At 55.7% G+C, this 12,515-nt stretch overlaps 6 protein-coding genes across 6 annotated transcripts; 4 read left to right on the top strand and 2 right to left on the bottom strand.

Annotated features, from left to right (window-relative positions):
• Window positions 1-467: 467 nt before the first annotated feature.
• Window positions 468-2,218, top strand: SETTUDRAFT_164267 (uncharacterized protein). The gene has a single exon (XM_008030161.1). It carries the CDS (start codon window positions 534-536, stop codon window positions 2,073-2,075), a length of 1,542 nt encoding a protein of 513 aa, XP_008028352.1. The 5' UTR covers window positions 468-533; the 3' UTR covers window positions 2,076-2,218.
• Window positions 2,219-2,554: 336 nt separating this feature from the next.
• Window positions 2,555-4,082, top strand: SETTUDRAFT_164266 (uncharacterized protein). Its single transcript, XM_008030160.1, has one exon. The coding sequence runs from the start codon at window positions 2,579-2,581 to the stop codon at window positions 3,827-3,829; it is 1,251 nt and encodes a 416-aa protein (XP_008028351.1). The 5' UTR covers window positions 2,555-2,578; the 3' UTR covers window positions 3,830-4,082.
• A 1,361-nt stretch (window positions 4,083-5,443) lies between these two features.
• Window positions 5,444-6,541, bottom strand: SETTUDRAFT_42670 (uncharacterized protein; the record flags this gene model as incomplete). The annotated part of the gene is made up of 2 exons (XM_008029951.1): window positions 6,342-6,541; window positions 5,444-6,254 (listed from the first exon to the last, which is right to left on the bottom strand). The coding sequence occupies exons 1-2, from the start codon at window positions 6,410-6,412 to the stop codon at window positions 5,444-5,446; spliced, it is 882 nt and encodes a 293-aa protein (XP_008028142.1). The 5' UTR covers window positions 6,413-6,541.
• A 316-nt stretch (window positions 6,542-6,857) lies between these two features.
• SETTUDRAFT_164265 (uncharacterized protein) lies at window positions 6,858-8,410 on the top strand. Its single transcript, XM_008030159.1, has 2 exons — window positions 6,858-6,994; window positions 7,061-8,410. Exons 1-2 carry the CDS (start codon window positions 6,906-6,908, stop codon window positions 8,286-8,288), a joined length of 1,317 nt encoding a protein of 438 aa, XP_008028350.1. The 5' UTR covers window positions 6,858-6,905; the 3' UTR covers window positions 8,289-8,410.
• A 257-nt stretch (window positions 8,411-8,667) lies between these two features.
• SETTUDRAFT_21231 (uncharacterized protein) lies at window positions 8,668-10,263 on the bottom strand (the record flags this gene model as incomplete). The annotated part of the gene is made up of 4 exons (XM_008029806.1): window positions 8,668-8,735; window positions 8,838-9,060; window positions 9,119-9,841; window positions 9,901-10,263. The coding sequence occupies 4 exons, from the start codon at window positions 10,261-10,263 to the stop codon at window positions 8,668-8,670; spliced, it is 1,377 nt and encodes a 458-aa protein (XP_008027997.1).
• A 1,041-nt stretch (window positions 10,264-11,304) lies between these two features.
• On the top strand, window positions 11,305-12,389 carry SETTUDRAFT_92623 (uncharacterized protein; the record flags this gene model as incomplete). The annotated part of the gene is made up of 2 exons (XM_008030158.1): window positions 11,305-12,131; window positions 12,191-12,389. 2 exons carry the CDS (start codon window positions 11,305-11,307, stop codon window positions 12,387-12,389), a joined length of 1,026 nt encoding a protein of 341 aa, XP_008028349.1.
• Window positions 12,390-12,515: the final 126 nt, after the last annotated feature.

Raw genomic sequence — 12,515 nt, 5'->3', positions numbered from 1 at the left:
CGGCGTGTTGCTGCGACGTGTTGCTGCTGCGACGGGCTGGCCGCCGCGGGTGCAGTCGTCGTCGTCGTTGTCGCCGTCGCCGCCTGCATGCCCAGTGGCCGCCGCATACATGCGCATGCATACACAGCACTGTGTATATGGCGACATATACATAGCACATCCATACTACAGCCAGCCGTCCACACACGCCTCGGCTACAGCTTCCGCCGCGGACAACCTCGTGTGCATCCACGCCCACCCGCCATCGCCATCGCCATCCCCTCCCCCCCCCCAGCCAGCGGCCCCCCCAGCGCCGTGTCGTGTTGCAGCCCAGCGTGCGGCTCTACCGCCCCTTGGCCCCCCCGTGTCGCACCTGACACGCGCCGTTTGCTTTGCACCGCAACCGCAACCGCACCTACGCACCGCCACACGGGCCTGTCTCACCAGCTGTCCCCCTCACCCCCCTCACCCCGTCAAACCCCCCCGACGCCGACGCGCTCGCCGAGTGCGCTTCACCTCGCCCGTGTCTCTACCCTCCCCCGTAGCCGCCCGCCATGGGCGTCATTAAGAAGAAGACGGGCGCACGCGGCACCGAGGGCGGCACCAAGTACGTGTGCGACGTGTGCTCGTCCGACATCACGTCGACGGTCCGCATACGCTGCGCCGAGGACGTCTGCCACGACTACGACCTCTGCGTGCCATGCTTCTCCGAGGCCAAGGCCACAAAGGACCACCAGCCCGCCAAGCACAAGTTCAAGGTCATCGAGCAGCACTCGATCCCCATCTACACCGAGGACTGGGGCGCCGACGAGGAGCTGGCCCTGCTCGAGGGCGCAGAGACATATGGCCTCGGCTCCTGGGCAGACATTGCCGACCACATTGGCGGCTTCCGCGAAAAGGACGAGGTGCGCGACCACTACATCGACACGTACCTGAACAGCCCATGCTTCCCGCTGCCCGAGCACTGCACCAAGGATGACACCGAGCTCAGCACCCGCATCCCGCGCCATGAGTTCCAGGCGAGGAAGAAGCGCCGCATTGAGAAGAAGAAGGAGGAGGCGGCTGCGCGCGAGCCCGACGCGCCCAAGCAGAAGCCCACGGCCAGCGTGCCCGCCTGCCACGAGGTCCAGGGCTACATGCCCGGCCGCCTGGAGTTTGAAACCGAGTACTTCAACGAGGCCGAAGAGGCGGTCCAGCACATGCAGTTCGACCCCGGCGATGGCATCAACCCGCGCACCGGCGAGATCGAGCCCGAGATGGAGCTGAAGATGGTCATTATGGAAATCTACAACCACCGCCTCGACCTGCGCGTCGAGCGGAAGAAGATTATATTCGAGCACCAGCTGCTCGAGTACCGCAAGAACCAGCTGGCAGACAAGAAGCGCACCAAGGAGGAGAAGGATCTCATGAACAAGGCCAAGCCGTTTGCGAGGATGATGCTGCACTCCGACTTTGAGCAGTTCTGCAAAGACCTCGAGTACGAGCATAACCTGCGCCAGGCCATCTCGCAGCTGCAGGAGTGGAGGAACATGCAGATTACCAGCCTCAAGGCGGGCGAAAAGTACGAGCAGGAGAAGCAGCAGCGCCAGACCAGACCGCCGCCCATTGGGCAGTTTGACCGCCTTGCGTCGAGCAGGATGGCCAAGCCGCAGCCGCCCTTTGAGCAGCCATCGGCGGCCACGGCACTGCTGGGACAAGAGCTTCCCTTGCACATCAGACAGAGCAGCGGACTGACTACTCCGCCGCCCGACGGCGCCTCGAGCGGCGCCAACGGTGCAAACGGCGCTCTCACACCGCAGCAGACAAAAACCAAGTTTGTGCCCAAGCCGCTTCCCAACACGGTGCCGCTCAAGTTTGGCAAAGAGTCCAAGGCGGACCTGCAGCTGCTCAACTCGGAGGAGGTGGAGCTGTGCAGCGTGCTGCGCATCATGCCAAAGCCCTACCTCGCGCTCAAGGAGACGATGATCCGCGCCGCCCTTAACAACGGCGGTGCGCTCAAGAAGAAGACGGCCAAGGAAATGTGCAAGATTGACGCCAACAAGTCGTCGCAGCTGTTTGACTATCTGGTGCACAGCGGGTGGATCGCGCGGGCGTAGCGAGTACTTGTTGAGCGGGTTGGCGTTGACGGGGACAAAGCTGCTGATTCACTGGCGTCTAGGTATAGGGATACCCTGGTCACGGGAGGCGTTGTATATTCGTAGATGGCATAAGCGCTCGCACATTGCTTGTTGAATAAAGCATTTCCATGTAACCTCCGCGCGACGCTCCGCCATGTCACGATGCGGTCCATCTAATTTGGCCGTTGCTGTCCAAGCTCCAGGCTACCCCAGCGACGGGCTGAACACAAACAAACGGCGCTCACTGCAGCGCTTCCCCACTCCCTCATCCCGCTCACCACCCGCTACCCTTACCATGAAGCTCTAATTAATATTCCGACACCTGGGGACCGCGGACCAGCAAACGCGCTTGAGAAGCAGCCTCTGCCATCCTTGCACCACGCCTGACATCATTCGTCCGCTAGCCGTGCCTGACCAAACGCTCCCGCAGGCAGCCTCCGATCCACCTCCCTGCATAGCAGCCAAGTGCCCATCCCAACGACATGCCCGTGCCTCATACACTCTCGCCATCGCATACACGTGGAAGCTCGCGGAATAGCCTATTCGACTCGACGCCGCGGTACTCGCTTGCGCCTGAAACCACGGGTCGCCCGGTGATTGAATCAGATGCCCACGAGACCCGCAAGCGCTCCCGATATGGCGACGATACGGCGGTAAATCCATGGAACGTTGGCGCCTTGCTCAGCTCGCGCTCTACAGACACTAAGAGCCCGCCTCCGCTCGCCAACGACCGCTACGAACTGGCTGGGGGGATGGACAGGCCGCATACCTTTACCACGCGAGATGGCGACTGCGACGACTACTTCAACCTCCAGGCACAACGCGGCACCTGGGCCGTGCCTGCGCCTCCGCAGGTTGGCCTTGCGACACAAGCGGCAGCGGGGGAGATGCACACGACGCCAAATGGAAGCAAGGCTTGGTCGTTGTTCAGCCTCGTCGGCGGAGTAGCTGGCAAGCTATTCGAGTTTTGCACGGTGCCCTTTCGCGGTTTCCAGGCAGGCGGCGGGCAAAAGTTCGACGCCGACTCGCAAGAAAAGGTTGCTGCGAAGCTGGGCCTGCAAGACGATCCTTATCAACCCGGCCCTGTCCAGCAGCCTACCCCTGGCTTCTATCCGAGCGACGACTACGGCATTCAATCCATCGAATCCATCCCCCCTGAGCCACCGAGGCTAGCGAAGCGCCTACGCACAGCAGACAACTGGGTCATGGTCGGAGCAAACTGTGAGACAAACTCAATGCCTAACACACCACGGCTGTCAGAGCGACGACTACCCCCCGGCCACGGACGCTCGCCCTCGCAGATCCCGCGACCGGTATCGCGCGCCAATCCCGCCACGCCGTCTCAGAAGCGGCCCTCGCTCATCCCCGTATCGCGGCGCTCAACAACCGAGAGACGGCCCTTCCACAGCAGCACAAAAGTCTCGCCCGGCTCGCACACGCGCGCCCGATCCTACCACCGCCAGAGCTTCGGCTCCCCCGTCGCCTTTGAAATGGGCACAAACAACACGACTGCTTCGAGTCCACTGTTCGCCTCGGAAAGCCAACGCCTCATCGACCGCGTCCGCCGCGAGGAGTACGAGGAAGACGAGCGTCTGCGCCGCATGAGCCTCCAGATGACGGCCATGCTCAAAGAAGCTAATGAGGCTCTCGGCTCGAAATTCGAAGTCGAAATGGTTGATGACGATGATTTGGATGGTGCTGCTTATAAGAGAAATACGCCTTGGTTATCGTAGATGAATGTCTAGATGAACGTGTTTTGATGGGTACTTGAAGTCTCAGCACATGGTATAGTCTGCTTTGGGATTCAAGCGACACGATGACCTTTGTTATTGGGCAGGTGTCTTTTTGCGTGTGTGTGTGTGTGTGCAATTTAATTAACGGCCTTTTTGGGGTGTCTCTCGGCGTTGTCCTGTTTACTATTTCGTCTTTTCTCTCTTCCTTCACAATTTGAGCGATTGCCTTTTCTTTTGCACTTTATACCCTTTGCCCCTTTGCCCCCCCCCCCTTTTTTTTTCTTTTCTTCTGCAATCAAATTAAAAAAGGACTAAAAGCCCAAAGGCAAAAAAGATACTCACATAGCTCTGTCGTAACTAGATGGCAGTCAACCTGGCCCTTTAGCGCTTAGACAAGCATGTGTGCGGTTCAGATCTTGTAGTCTTTTTTTGCGCATTCTGCATTTCCCCTTTTTCTTTCTTTCTTTCTATCTTTCTTTTTTTTCTTCACACATGCACTTTCTTTCTCTTCTTCTTTCAATTCAATTCAATTCAATTCACCTTTCTCTTTCCCAACCTTTGTTTTCTTTCCAACCTTTGTTGATGATCATGATGTTCAATTTGAACCTGAGAAAAAAACAAAAAAAAACAAAACTCTTCTCTCAGCTATGCATTCAGGATTGGAATCACTCACTCACTCACTCACTCACTCACTCACCCTGTCTTACACTGTCTTACAGACAGACGCACATAGAGAGAGAGAGAGAGAGAGAAAATAAGAGAAAGGAAAGGGCAAAAAAAAGGAGAAGAACAGAATCAGACTCAGATTGTTAAACTTATCCGTGTATTACCTACCTGTCTTGCTATCCTCGTATTTTTCTTTTTTTTTCCCGCGCTATGTCTTTTGCGGAGAAAAGTATGGATGGATGGATGGATGGATGGAAGAATGCATGGAATAAGACGAGATATGTGAATGAGAACAAGTGTGTAGATGCAAACAGAACAGAACAGAACAGAACAGAACAGAGATGCAATGCAATGCAATGAAATGATATGAATTGAAGATGGAGTGACTGAAACACCAACATGCTTCCTCTTTCCTCATTTCACACATGTGTAGTTATGTGTAGTTATGTGGTTATTGTAAAGGATACATGGTACATGATACATGTAATGTGAATTAGAAGAAGAGGAAGAGAAGGCTGTGGAAGAAGAGGTGGACGAGGAAAGAAAAAAAGAAAGAAAGGGCTGTGTAAGGTATTCTGGGCTTGGATGTAGGATTTGTATGAGACTTTACTTGCTTTGCTTATCGCATGGATCCGCAGTTGAAAGATAAAGTGGCTTAGTCTTTTGCGTGGTACATAAGCTCGCTCTTGCAAGTGTTGCACTTTGTAGTAGGACTCGAGTTGAAATCTCGTGTTATGCTTGTAATTGCGTCGGGAACATGTATGTGAATTGTGTGTCTGTATGTGTGTGTGTGTGTGAGATGGATATTTCTATATCCATGTTGATTCTACAGTGTATCGAATTAAATCATGTATACTGCAACAACGCCAATCCCTATAATATACAAATGTCGAAAATAAAGTGAATAAGTTGTTAAAGAAGCGAAGAAAGAAGAAAAGAGAAAAAAAATCAACCAAGCACTCTCGACAGTCCACCTAGATTGACACTCAGGCTAAAGCTCAACTTGACGCCCTTTGCTTGTGCCGTAAACTCTTGGCTATGCTCAGTCCATTCCCTGCGCAGCTGGGCGCGCTGCTGGAGAAGCGTGGGTCTCCGCTGGGGACTAGCGGCCGCCGTGCTGGCACTGTCTCTGCGCGGGAAGCGGCGTGCCTGGGCGTCCTTGGTATCATGCAGTATGGGCTTGACCATGGCCTGGACGGCTGGAACCTCATGCGGGGGTATATTTTCGTACACGAGCTTCCCGTCTTTGGTCTGGACTAGGAAGCAATCGAAGCGGTATGCATGGAGAGTCAAGGCATGTATATCAGCCATGTCAATTTGCGCCAGCAGCGGCATCAGTGGCTTGTAGTTTTGCAGGTGCCACACGGCAGCGTTGGTCTCGGTCAGCATGATGAAATTGTCGTCTGCGCCGAGGGCCACCAGGCGCGGGCGATCAATCCAATTCCCATCTTTGACGTTGTTCTGGATGGCAGCGACGAGCTTGCCGGGGAGATTGTTCCACAGGTACGAGGTCTTGTCGTGGACGAAAAACGACTCGTTGTAGGGGCCCAGAGCGCAGCGAATGTGGGCGACGTTGCGGTTGGAGGCGCCGACAAACTGCAGCAGCTCGGGTGGCAGCCCCGCGGCGTCGACGCGGTCCTGGCCAGAGGCATCGCGCCAAGTAACGAGGAAACTATCTTCAAACCCTAACGTCACATGATGCAGCAGCGTCAAGTGCGGCGACGCCAGGAGTCGCGTCAACTGGTGGGGAAGCCGTGTACTAGATGGACGTCCAGCAAAAATCAGTATCGTCTGCCAGTTTCGACGCCAACAACAACGACCGGCTGCACCGAGAAATTAGGCATACTGTTCTCGCCTGGACCGACACTGCATCCAGTGGCTGCCGCGCTGGCCAAAGGTAAAGGTCGAGTCGCACATTGCTGTTGCTGCGGCCAAAAAGCCGGGCTCGCTAAGGGGATGGCGCGTTTTAGATGGGTCGAAGCGGTGTGTGCGCGGTCCGGCAGCAGTGGGTCGGTATACATAAAGCGAACGAGGGGTGAGGATCAGGATCCCATAGAGGCGCGAGAGAGAGAGAGAGAAAGAGAAAGAGAGAGCCATTGCAGTCCGGTCGTCGTGTTGACCCTTGCCAAGCTTGATCGTCTACAGGGTCCAAACAGGAATAAGCCGTTATTGCTTTCCGGAGCGCTTCGCCAGCACGGCGCCGGGCTAGACTGACTGCACTGCACTGCACTGCACTGCCTCTACGAAACCTCGAGGCGCCGGACAGAGGGCGACCGTCTGTGAGTCTCTACACGCGCAATGCCGCCCTGATGAGTCTCGTCGTGGCTAATGGGAGCGCCTTCGTTCGAGGGGTTCCATGCAGATGACGTCATAAGCTGATTGCTACCCAATTGCGCGCAACGCTGGGCAGATGAGTGGCACCGCCGGCACCTCGTCGTCCTTCTTTTCCTTTGGTCCAAACGACAGCTTCATTGCACGGAGCTTTGCAGGCCTGCAGTAGTATGTAGACACGCTGCTCTCTCCTCTCTCGCGCGCCCCCGTCCAACCCGGCTAACATACGCACCGTCGCAAACTCCCGCCTAGCCTCCGCGACCTGCTGGTCGGACGGACGGTAGCAGAGGTCCACTGGGCGGCCTTGGGCTCGGTGCCGGAGTCGTGGATCCTCAGCTCAAAAGACTCGTCCGGGAGAAGCAGCATTCGATGGGGCTCGGCCATCCCGTCGCGTCTCGAGACTATCCTCACCAAGACATGGCACTCGCCGCATCTGCGTGCCGTGCTTGGCCCAGGCGACTCGTTCATCGTGTGGCATCCTGAACTCATCCGCTGGGCAAACCTGCCCCCGAATCTGGAAGACGCCCTGCAGTCCTGGCTGACGCCGTCGGGATGGCGCGTTGGGCCGCCGCGCATAATCTCGTGGGGGCCCGAGGGCGCCTTTTTCGCCATGAGTGAATACGGCGAGGTGAGTTGCCAGTTTGGCGGCGACAAGGCGTGGGAAATCTACAAAGAGACGGTCGACGAGTGGAAGGCGGAAAAGGGGTTTAAATGGAGCAGCCTCGCCTTCATTGCTCTCGACCCCACCAGCGCAGACCAGTTCATCGCCGTGCGCAAAGACGGCACGTGGGCGGGCTCGATTGACGATATCAACGAAGACGCGCTCGAGGCCTTTGCACTCAACTTCTTCGGCAAAGCAAAGTCGCAGAAGCACAGGCCCAGCCCAAGCACGTCCCAGCCGAACGGCCAGATGCCAAACGGTAGCCCCTCGACTTCTGCCGAGGCCAAGCAGGACGCTGCGTTGCAGGCTCTGTATGAAAAATGGGCTACAGAGACATCAGTCATGTTTGCAGCTGCGGCGGCCGCCACCGCAGTCGGGAGGCCAAAAACACCTCGAAAGCTGCAGGTCCGGTCGCGCTCCAGCAGCACGGATCCGTCGTCTACGCCTCCGCCCCTCAGCCGGAGGTCTTCTTGCACGCCCAAGCTCTTCACCATGTTCCCGTATCTGCCGGGCAGCGTGACGACGTGCTCGCTGACAACGTGCAAGATGCTCAAGTCGGAGGAGAATAGCATACATGCGTGTCAGCACGATGTCGAGAAGCTGCTGCGCGCAAGTGGCCTGTACAGCTATGAGTGGCTGCGCCAGGAACGCCTCCAGTGGCATCCTGATCGCTTTGGCAGACTGTGTGCTGAGGAGTGGAGAGAGACGGGAAAGAGACTCGCGGGCGAGATGTTCAAGTTGATGAGTGTGTTGATGGAGGACGTTAGTCATAAGAATGAGAATGGCCGTAGAGGCTCATAACATGGGTGTGTTTGAAAGCGTCTAAACAGAATTGCAATGATCAGAGACTTGCAAAGGGGTACATGCTTTTAGAAGCATCACGAACAAGCAGAGACTCAGTATCCGCCGTAGAGAAAAGAAAGAAAATGCATCCGAAAAAGCAAAAAGGAATAATACGAAACGTGCCTCATAACAGGGAAAACACCAAGGTGAACAAGCGGAACGTCCAGTCAACGAAAACACACATACCGCTGTCAGCCCATGAACCAATCCACCCAGCCACAAACAGACAAAGAAAATCCAGAGCAAACCATTGCCAGTCCAGCGCGTCATTTACATACCTCCCTCAAAGTCGGCTCCAGCACCAGCACACCGCCTGGGCATCTCATGGCAAGTGTGCTCAAGTCCATTCTCGCCATGGATTGTGCACATGGTCCTCAAGCTGCATGGCCACTTCCACCTGCAGAACTGTGCACATGGTCAGCTCGAATACGTTGTAAAAAAAAAAGGGGGGGGGGGAAAGGAGACTTACGAGGCGACAGGACCTGTTTTTGCGATTACAGACAATACACTCGGAGGCACGAGGAGCAGCCAACGACGCAGTGCCATCTTCTTCGTCCTGCGGCATGAACATGGCGCCAGCGCGGCCATGCACGACGTCGCTTGCTACCGTGGAATTGGCCACTGCACCATCGGTATCCGGGTCGTCCGAGACTTCGATGCAAATTTCCGAGTCGCTAAAGGCATTCTGGCATGACAACCGGACACAGTCGTCGCAGGAGAAGGCGCAGCTCTAGGGGGTAGACGAGAATGAGTAGGTGAGGTGCTGTTTTGATGTGAAATCAGCATACCTCGCAGTCGGCCGGAGCCTCGCAGAGCTTGCAACCGCTGTTCTCGGGGGCGCCACCATGCTGGAGAGATAGTGGTGCAGAGCCGGGGGTTGCGCGTGCCGTGTTGGGCATTGTCCTGGGGAGAGCTGCGGAACTGGTAGCGGCGGGAATCCTTGAGGCGAGCGGCGTGTTTCGCGTTGCGAGTACAATGGGCTTGATCGTGGGCGTGCTGCTGGAACGTGAGGGACGGGGAAGAGTGACGGTAGTAGACCATGGTGAGGGAGCTGTGAACGTGACGGCAGTAGCCAAGCTGGAAAAGGTGACGGTAGTGGTCCATGTGGATGTGGTTATGATGGGAGTGACTTGAACAAGCACCGTCGACGTGCTCTTCAGTGGGCGTGGGATAAGTTCTGTGACGGTCTTGGTCACCACTGATGTTACCGTGAAGATTGAGGGCAGGGGTACTGGGATAGGAATTGTTTTCACTGTAGAGAGGCCTCTTGAAGTAGGGGCAGATGCTGATGTAGGGAGCGATGGCAATGTAGGTTCAGCTGCAGGAGTGCGACGCTCCGGTGGTACCGTGACGGCTACCACGTGGACGGTTGTGGTTTCGATCTCAATGGGTGGCAGATTGTCGTAGCAGGGAGGCAGCAGCTTGGGCCGGATGCTCATGCACATGGACAAATGCGATGCTGCATCCACACAAATGAAGTGCTGGCACCCTGGACAATCCCCATAGCAGTCCTAAGCATTGAGCGTCAGTACATGATAGCAACAGCCGTGTATTGTGCATCGTGACTTACTGGGCAGTTGGAGTTGTCGCAGGATTGACACTGGTCTCCTGTGAAGGCAGCATGACGCCCGAAAAGCGAGTGTGAGTCGGTACTGACGGAGACGTTCTGGCCGGGTGGAGCCAATCCGTCATCTGCAGTACTCTCGCCACGAGACTTCAAAGCAGCGATATCGGTAGCAGCGGCAGAAGCATGGTAGTACGAGCAGTAGTTATCTTCATCGCAACCGATGCTCCAGTCACCGTCAATGGGGACGGGTTCAGTCGCTTGTGTGTGGCGCGACGACTTGGTGGGAACTGACTTGTACAGTGGAAGACCTGGTGTAGCAATGCCCAGGGTAATGAAGCCGGCGAGAATGCTGACGCCGAAACGCATGATGAACTGGTTGCTGCTGTACAATGAACACTGCTGCCGTGCTGCTCGGATGAGGGGGGTATGGATGCTGGATGGATGAATAGAAGAGTGGATGGGATAGAAGAGTTGATGATGGGGATGTGAGAGGAAGATTGGAGTGTTGAGAGGAAAAGAGTGGTTTATATACCATGAGATGGGCGAGCACGGTGGCCGGCTGGTGGGAATCGAAGGTGAGCTGCTACTGCCGCATGTATCGTATTGTTTACCTGAGCCATGGCCGTAAGAGGGAGCCGTTTCCTTGAGTGTTACGGGGAGTATATCGAATTCAGTAGGAGCCGCTTGCAGAACGATAGTCACGGCTCGTGTGAGGGTTCTGGCCATGTGATTGTGAGAAGGCGCTTCGGGGTAGCTTTCCAGCCGAAGGGTAGTCGTGCCATAACGGGCCAGCACCTTCTTACGGCGAATTCCGAGACTTTGCTAGAGAGATGAAGATGGCAAGACAAAAGGCATAAATCCCTGGAAGTTGCAGCTCCATATTGGAGTTGCCCCCATCGGACCGAGAAGGGTCTTGTAACCGGCTGGAAAGCTTGATACCACTTTCCACAAGTAAGTACTTCCAATGTAACGCTTACCTCTCTCTGTGCAGCTTGCATAGGCTCAACTCGTAGTGAAATAAGCGCATATAGCCTGTGAGGGATTTGAGGCGAGTGAGATTGGTGGTTGGCAACCGAGCATCTCCCGACACGTAGGAAAAGCGCCACAGTGATTGCCGCCGCGACTCGACGCACGGCGAGCGGTGATTGAGGAAAAGACCAACCGCAGTCCGCCTTTTTGTCACCATGAATATCGGTTACGCCAATGGGCGAGAGTTTGTTTCTAATTTCTCTCTCACCTTCACAAATGCTTGCAGCCCCACCCAGGCAGCAGTCCCAGCCTTTGCTTGCGCCCTGACCTCACCCTCGCTTCCGTACAAATATACTACGCACGACTACCCCGTTTTTCTGCCCTGTACTCCCCACTGCAAAAAGCTACCTACTACTCAACTACCGCCAAATGCTCGACATGGCGCCCGACAAGCCGGCATCGCTGTTCGTGAGCCTCCCCCTCGAGGTACGACACACCATTTTTGAGCACGCAGCTGCACGTGAAAGTGCACCAAAGGAGCTGCTGCGTTTCTGGTTCGAGAAGAACGAGGTCGAGCAACTCATAGCTAAGCACATATCCGAGAACCCCGATGGACCTGCACCACGGGCAGTTTACGGCGACAACGAGCATGAAGAGGAGAGAGATAGTGCCGAGGAAGTTGAAGGCGGAGAGGACGATGGAGAGGGCGAGGAAGATGATGAGGAAGAAGAGGAACAAGGCCTAGAAGAGGAACAAGACAACGGTATCGAAGACGATGCCGGACAAGTCGAGCATGACAACGAGGGTGAGGTCGTGGAAAGTCACGGTGCTTCGGCGCGGACAGCTCAGCTGCGTCCTCCTACGCCTACCGTACGACCTCATAAGAAGTGGCGATTCATTCCCAAGTTTATGCGCCTGACCCACCATCCACCGCCTGTCGAGTTGCTTTTGACTTGCCAGCAGCTGTACATCGAGGCCAAGAATTGGTTTTACGATGCCGCTGTGTTGCGTATCTACCCAACCGCCAGCTTTGCCCATACGTCTTTCTTTGAGGAAGCCCTAGGCCAGATTTCGGATGCTGCCTTTTCACCCATTCACAATATTCGAAGGGTCGAAGCCGTTTTCGTTTGGGACTCTACCTGGATCCGCGCCGAGGAAACTGGCGTCGTCGGGGCCGTTTTCCCTGCTCTCCTTCAACAGCGAGCTAGTTTCCTATACAAGATCTTGTCGCAGGCACCCGACCTACACGAGCTTGTCATTCATTGGTAAGCCGCAATCGCCAACAGACTACACACAGAGTATGCTAATCCGGTTGATGATACAGGCATGACTCCGCACAGGATCACGAGAGTGCTAATCTCATGACTGATACTCTGGGACCCTTTTACACGCTACCCGCTACGGTCAAGGTTAAGGAGCACTACATCGCCGCCGATTCCAGACCCAGTAAGCGGAGTATTGCGGGCAGGCGCCGTGTCGAGTTTCAGAACATTGTCGACATGGGTCTGGATCGGCTTTTCTAGCTCCTTTGCCACTGCGGTTCCTCTTGCGGAACGCATGCATGCTGATGAAATTTTGTACGCTCAATCTGACAAGATCTTTGTGGATCTATTCGTTTTCTGCAAACAGCCAAGACGGCTCCTCCGATG

Source organism: Exserohilum turcica (assembly GCF_000359705.1).
Source record: "Exserohilum turcica Et28A unplaced genomic scaffold SETTUscaffold_4, whole genome shotgun sequence".
Classification (NCBI taxonomy): Eukaryota; Fungi; Ascomycota; class Dothideomycetes; order Pleosporales; family Pleosporaceae; genus Exserohilum; species Exserohilum turcicum.
This window is presented reverse-complemented; position numbering and strand designations above follow the sequence as displayed.

Excerpts from the sequence above, each read along its gene's own strand:
- SETTUDRAFT_164267 (XM_008030161.1), top strand. The coding sequence starts at position 534 with ATGGGCGTCATTAAGAAGAAGACGGGCGCACGCGGCACCGAGGGCGGC.
- SETTUDRAFT_164265 (XM_008030159.1), top strand. The coding sequence starts at position 6,906 with ATGAGTGGCACCGCCGGCACCTCGTCGTCCTTCTTTTCCTTTGGTCCA. Across the intron at positions 6,995-7,060 it reads AGCTTTGCAGGCCTGCAGTA|TCGCAAACTCCCGCCTAGCC; the intron begins GTATGTAGACAC and ends ACATACGCACCG.
- SETTUDRAFT_164266 (XM_008030160.1), top strand. The coding sequence starts at position 2,579 with ATGCCCGTGCCTCATACACTCTCGCCATCGCATACACGTGGAAGCTCG.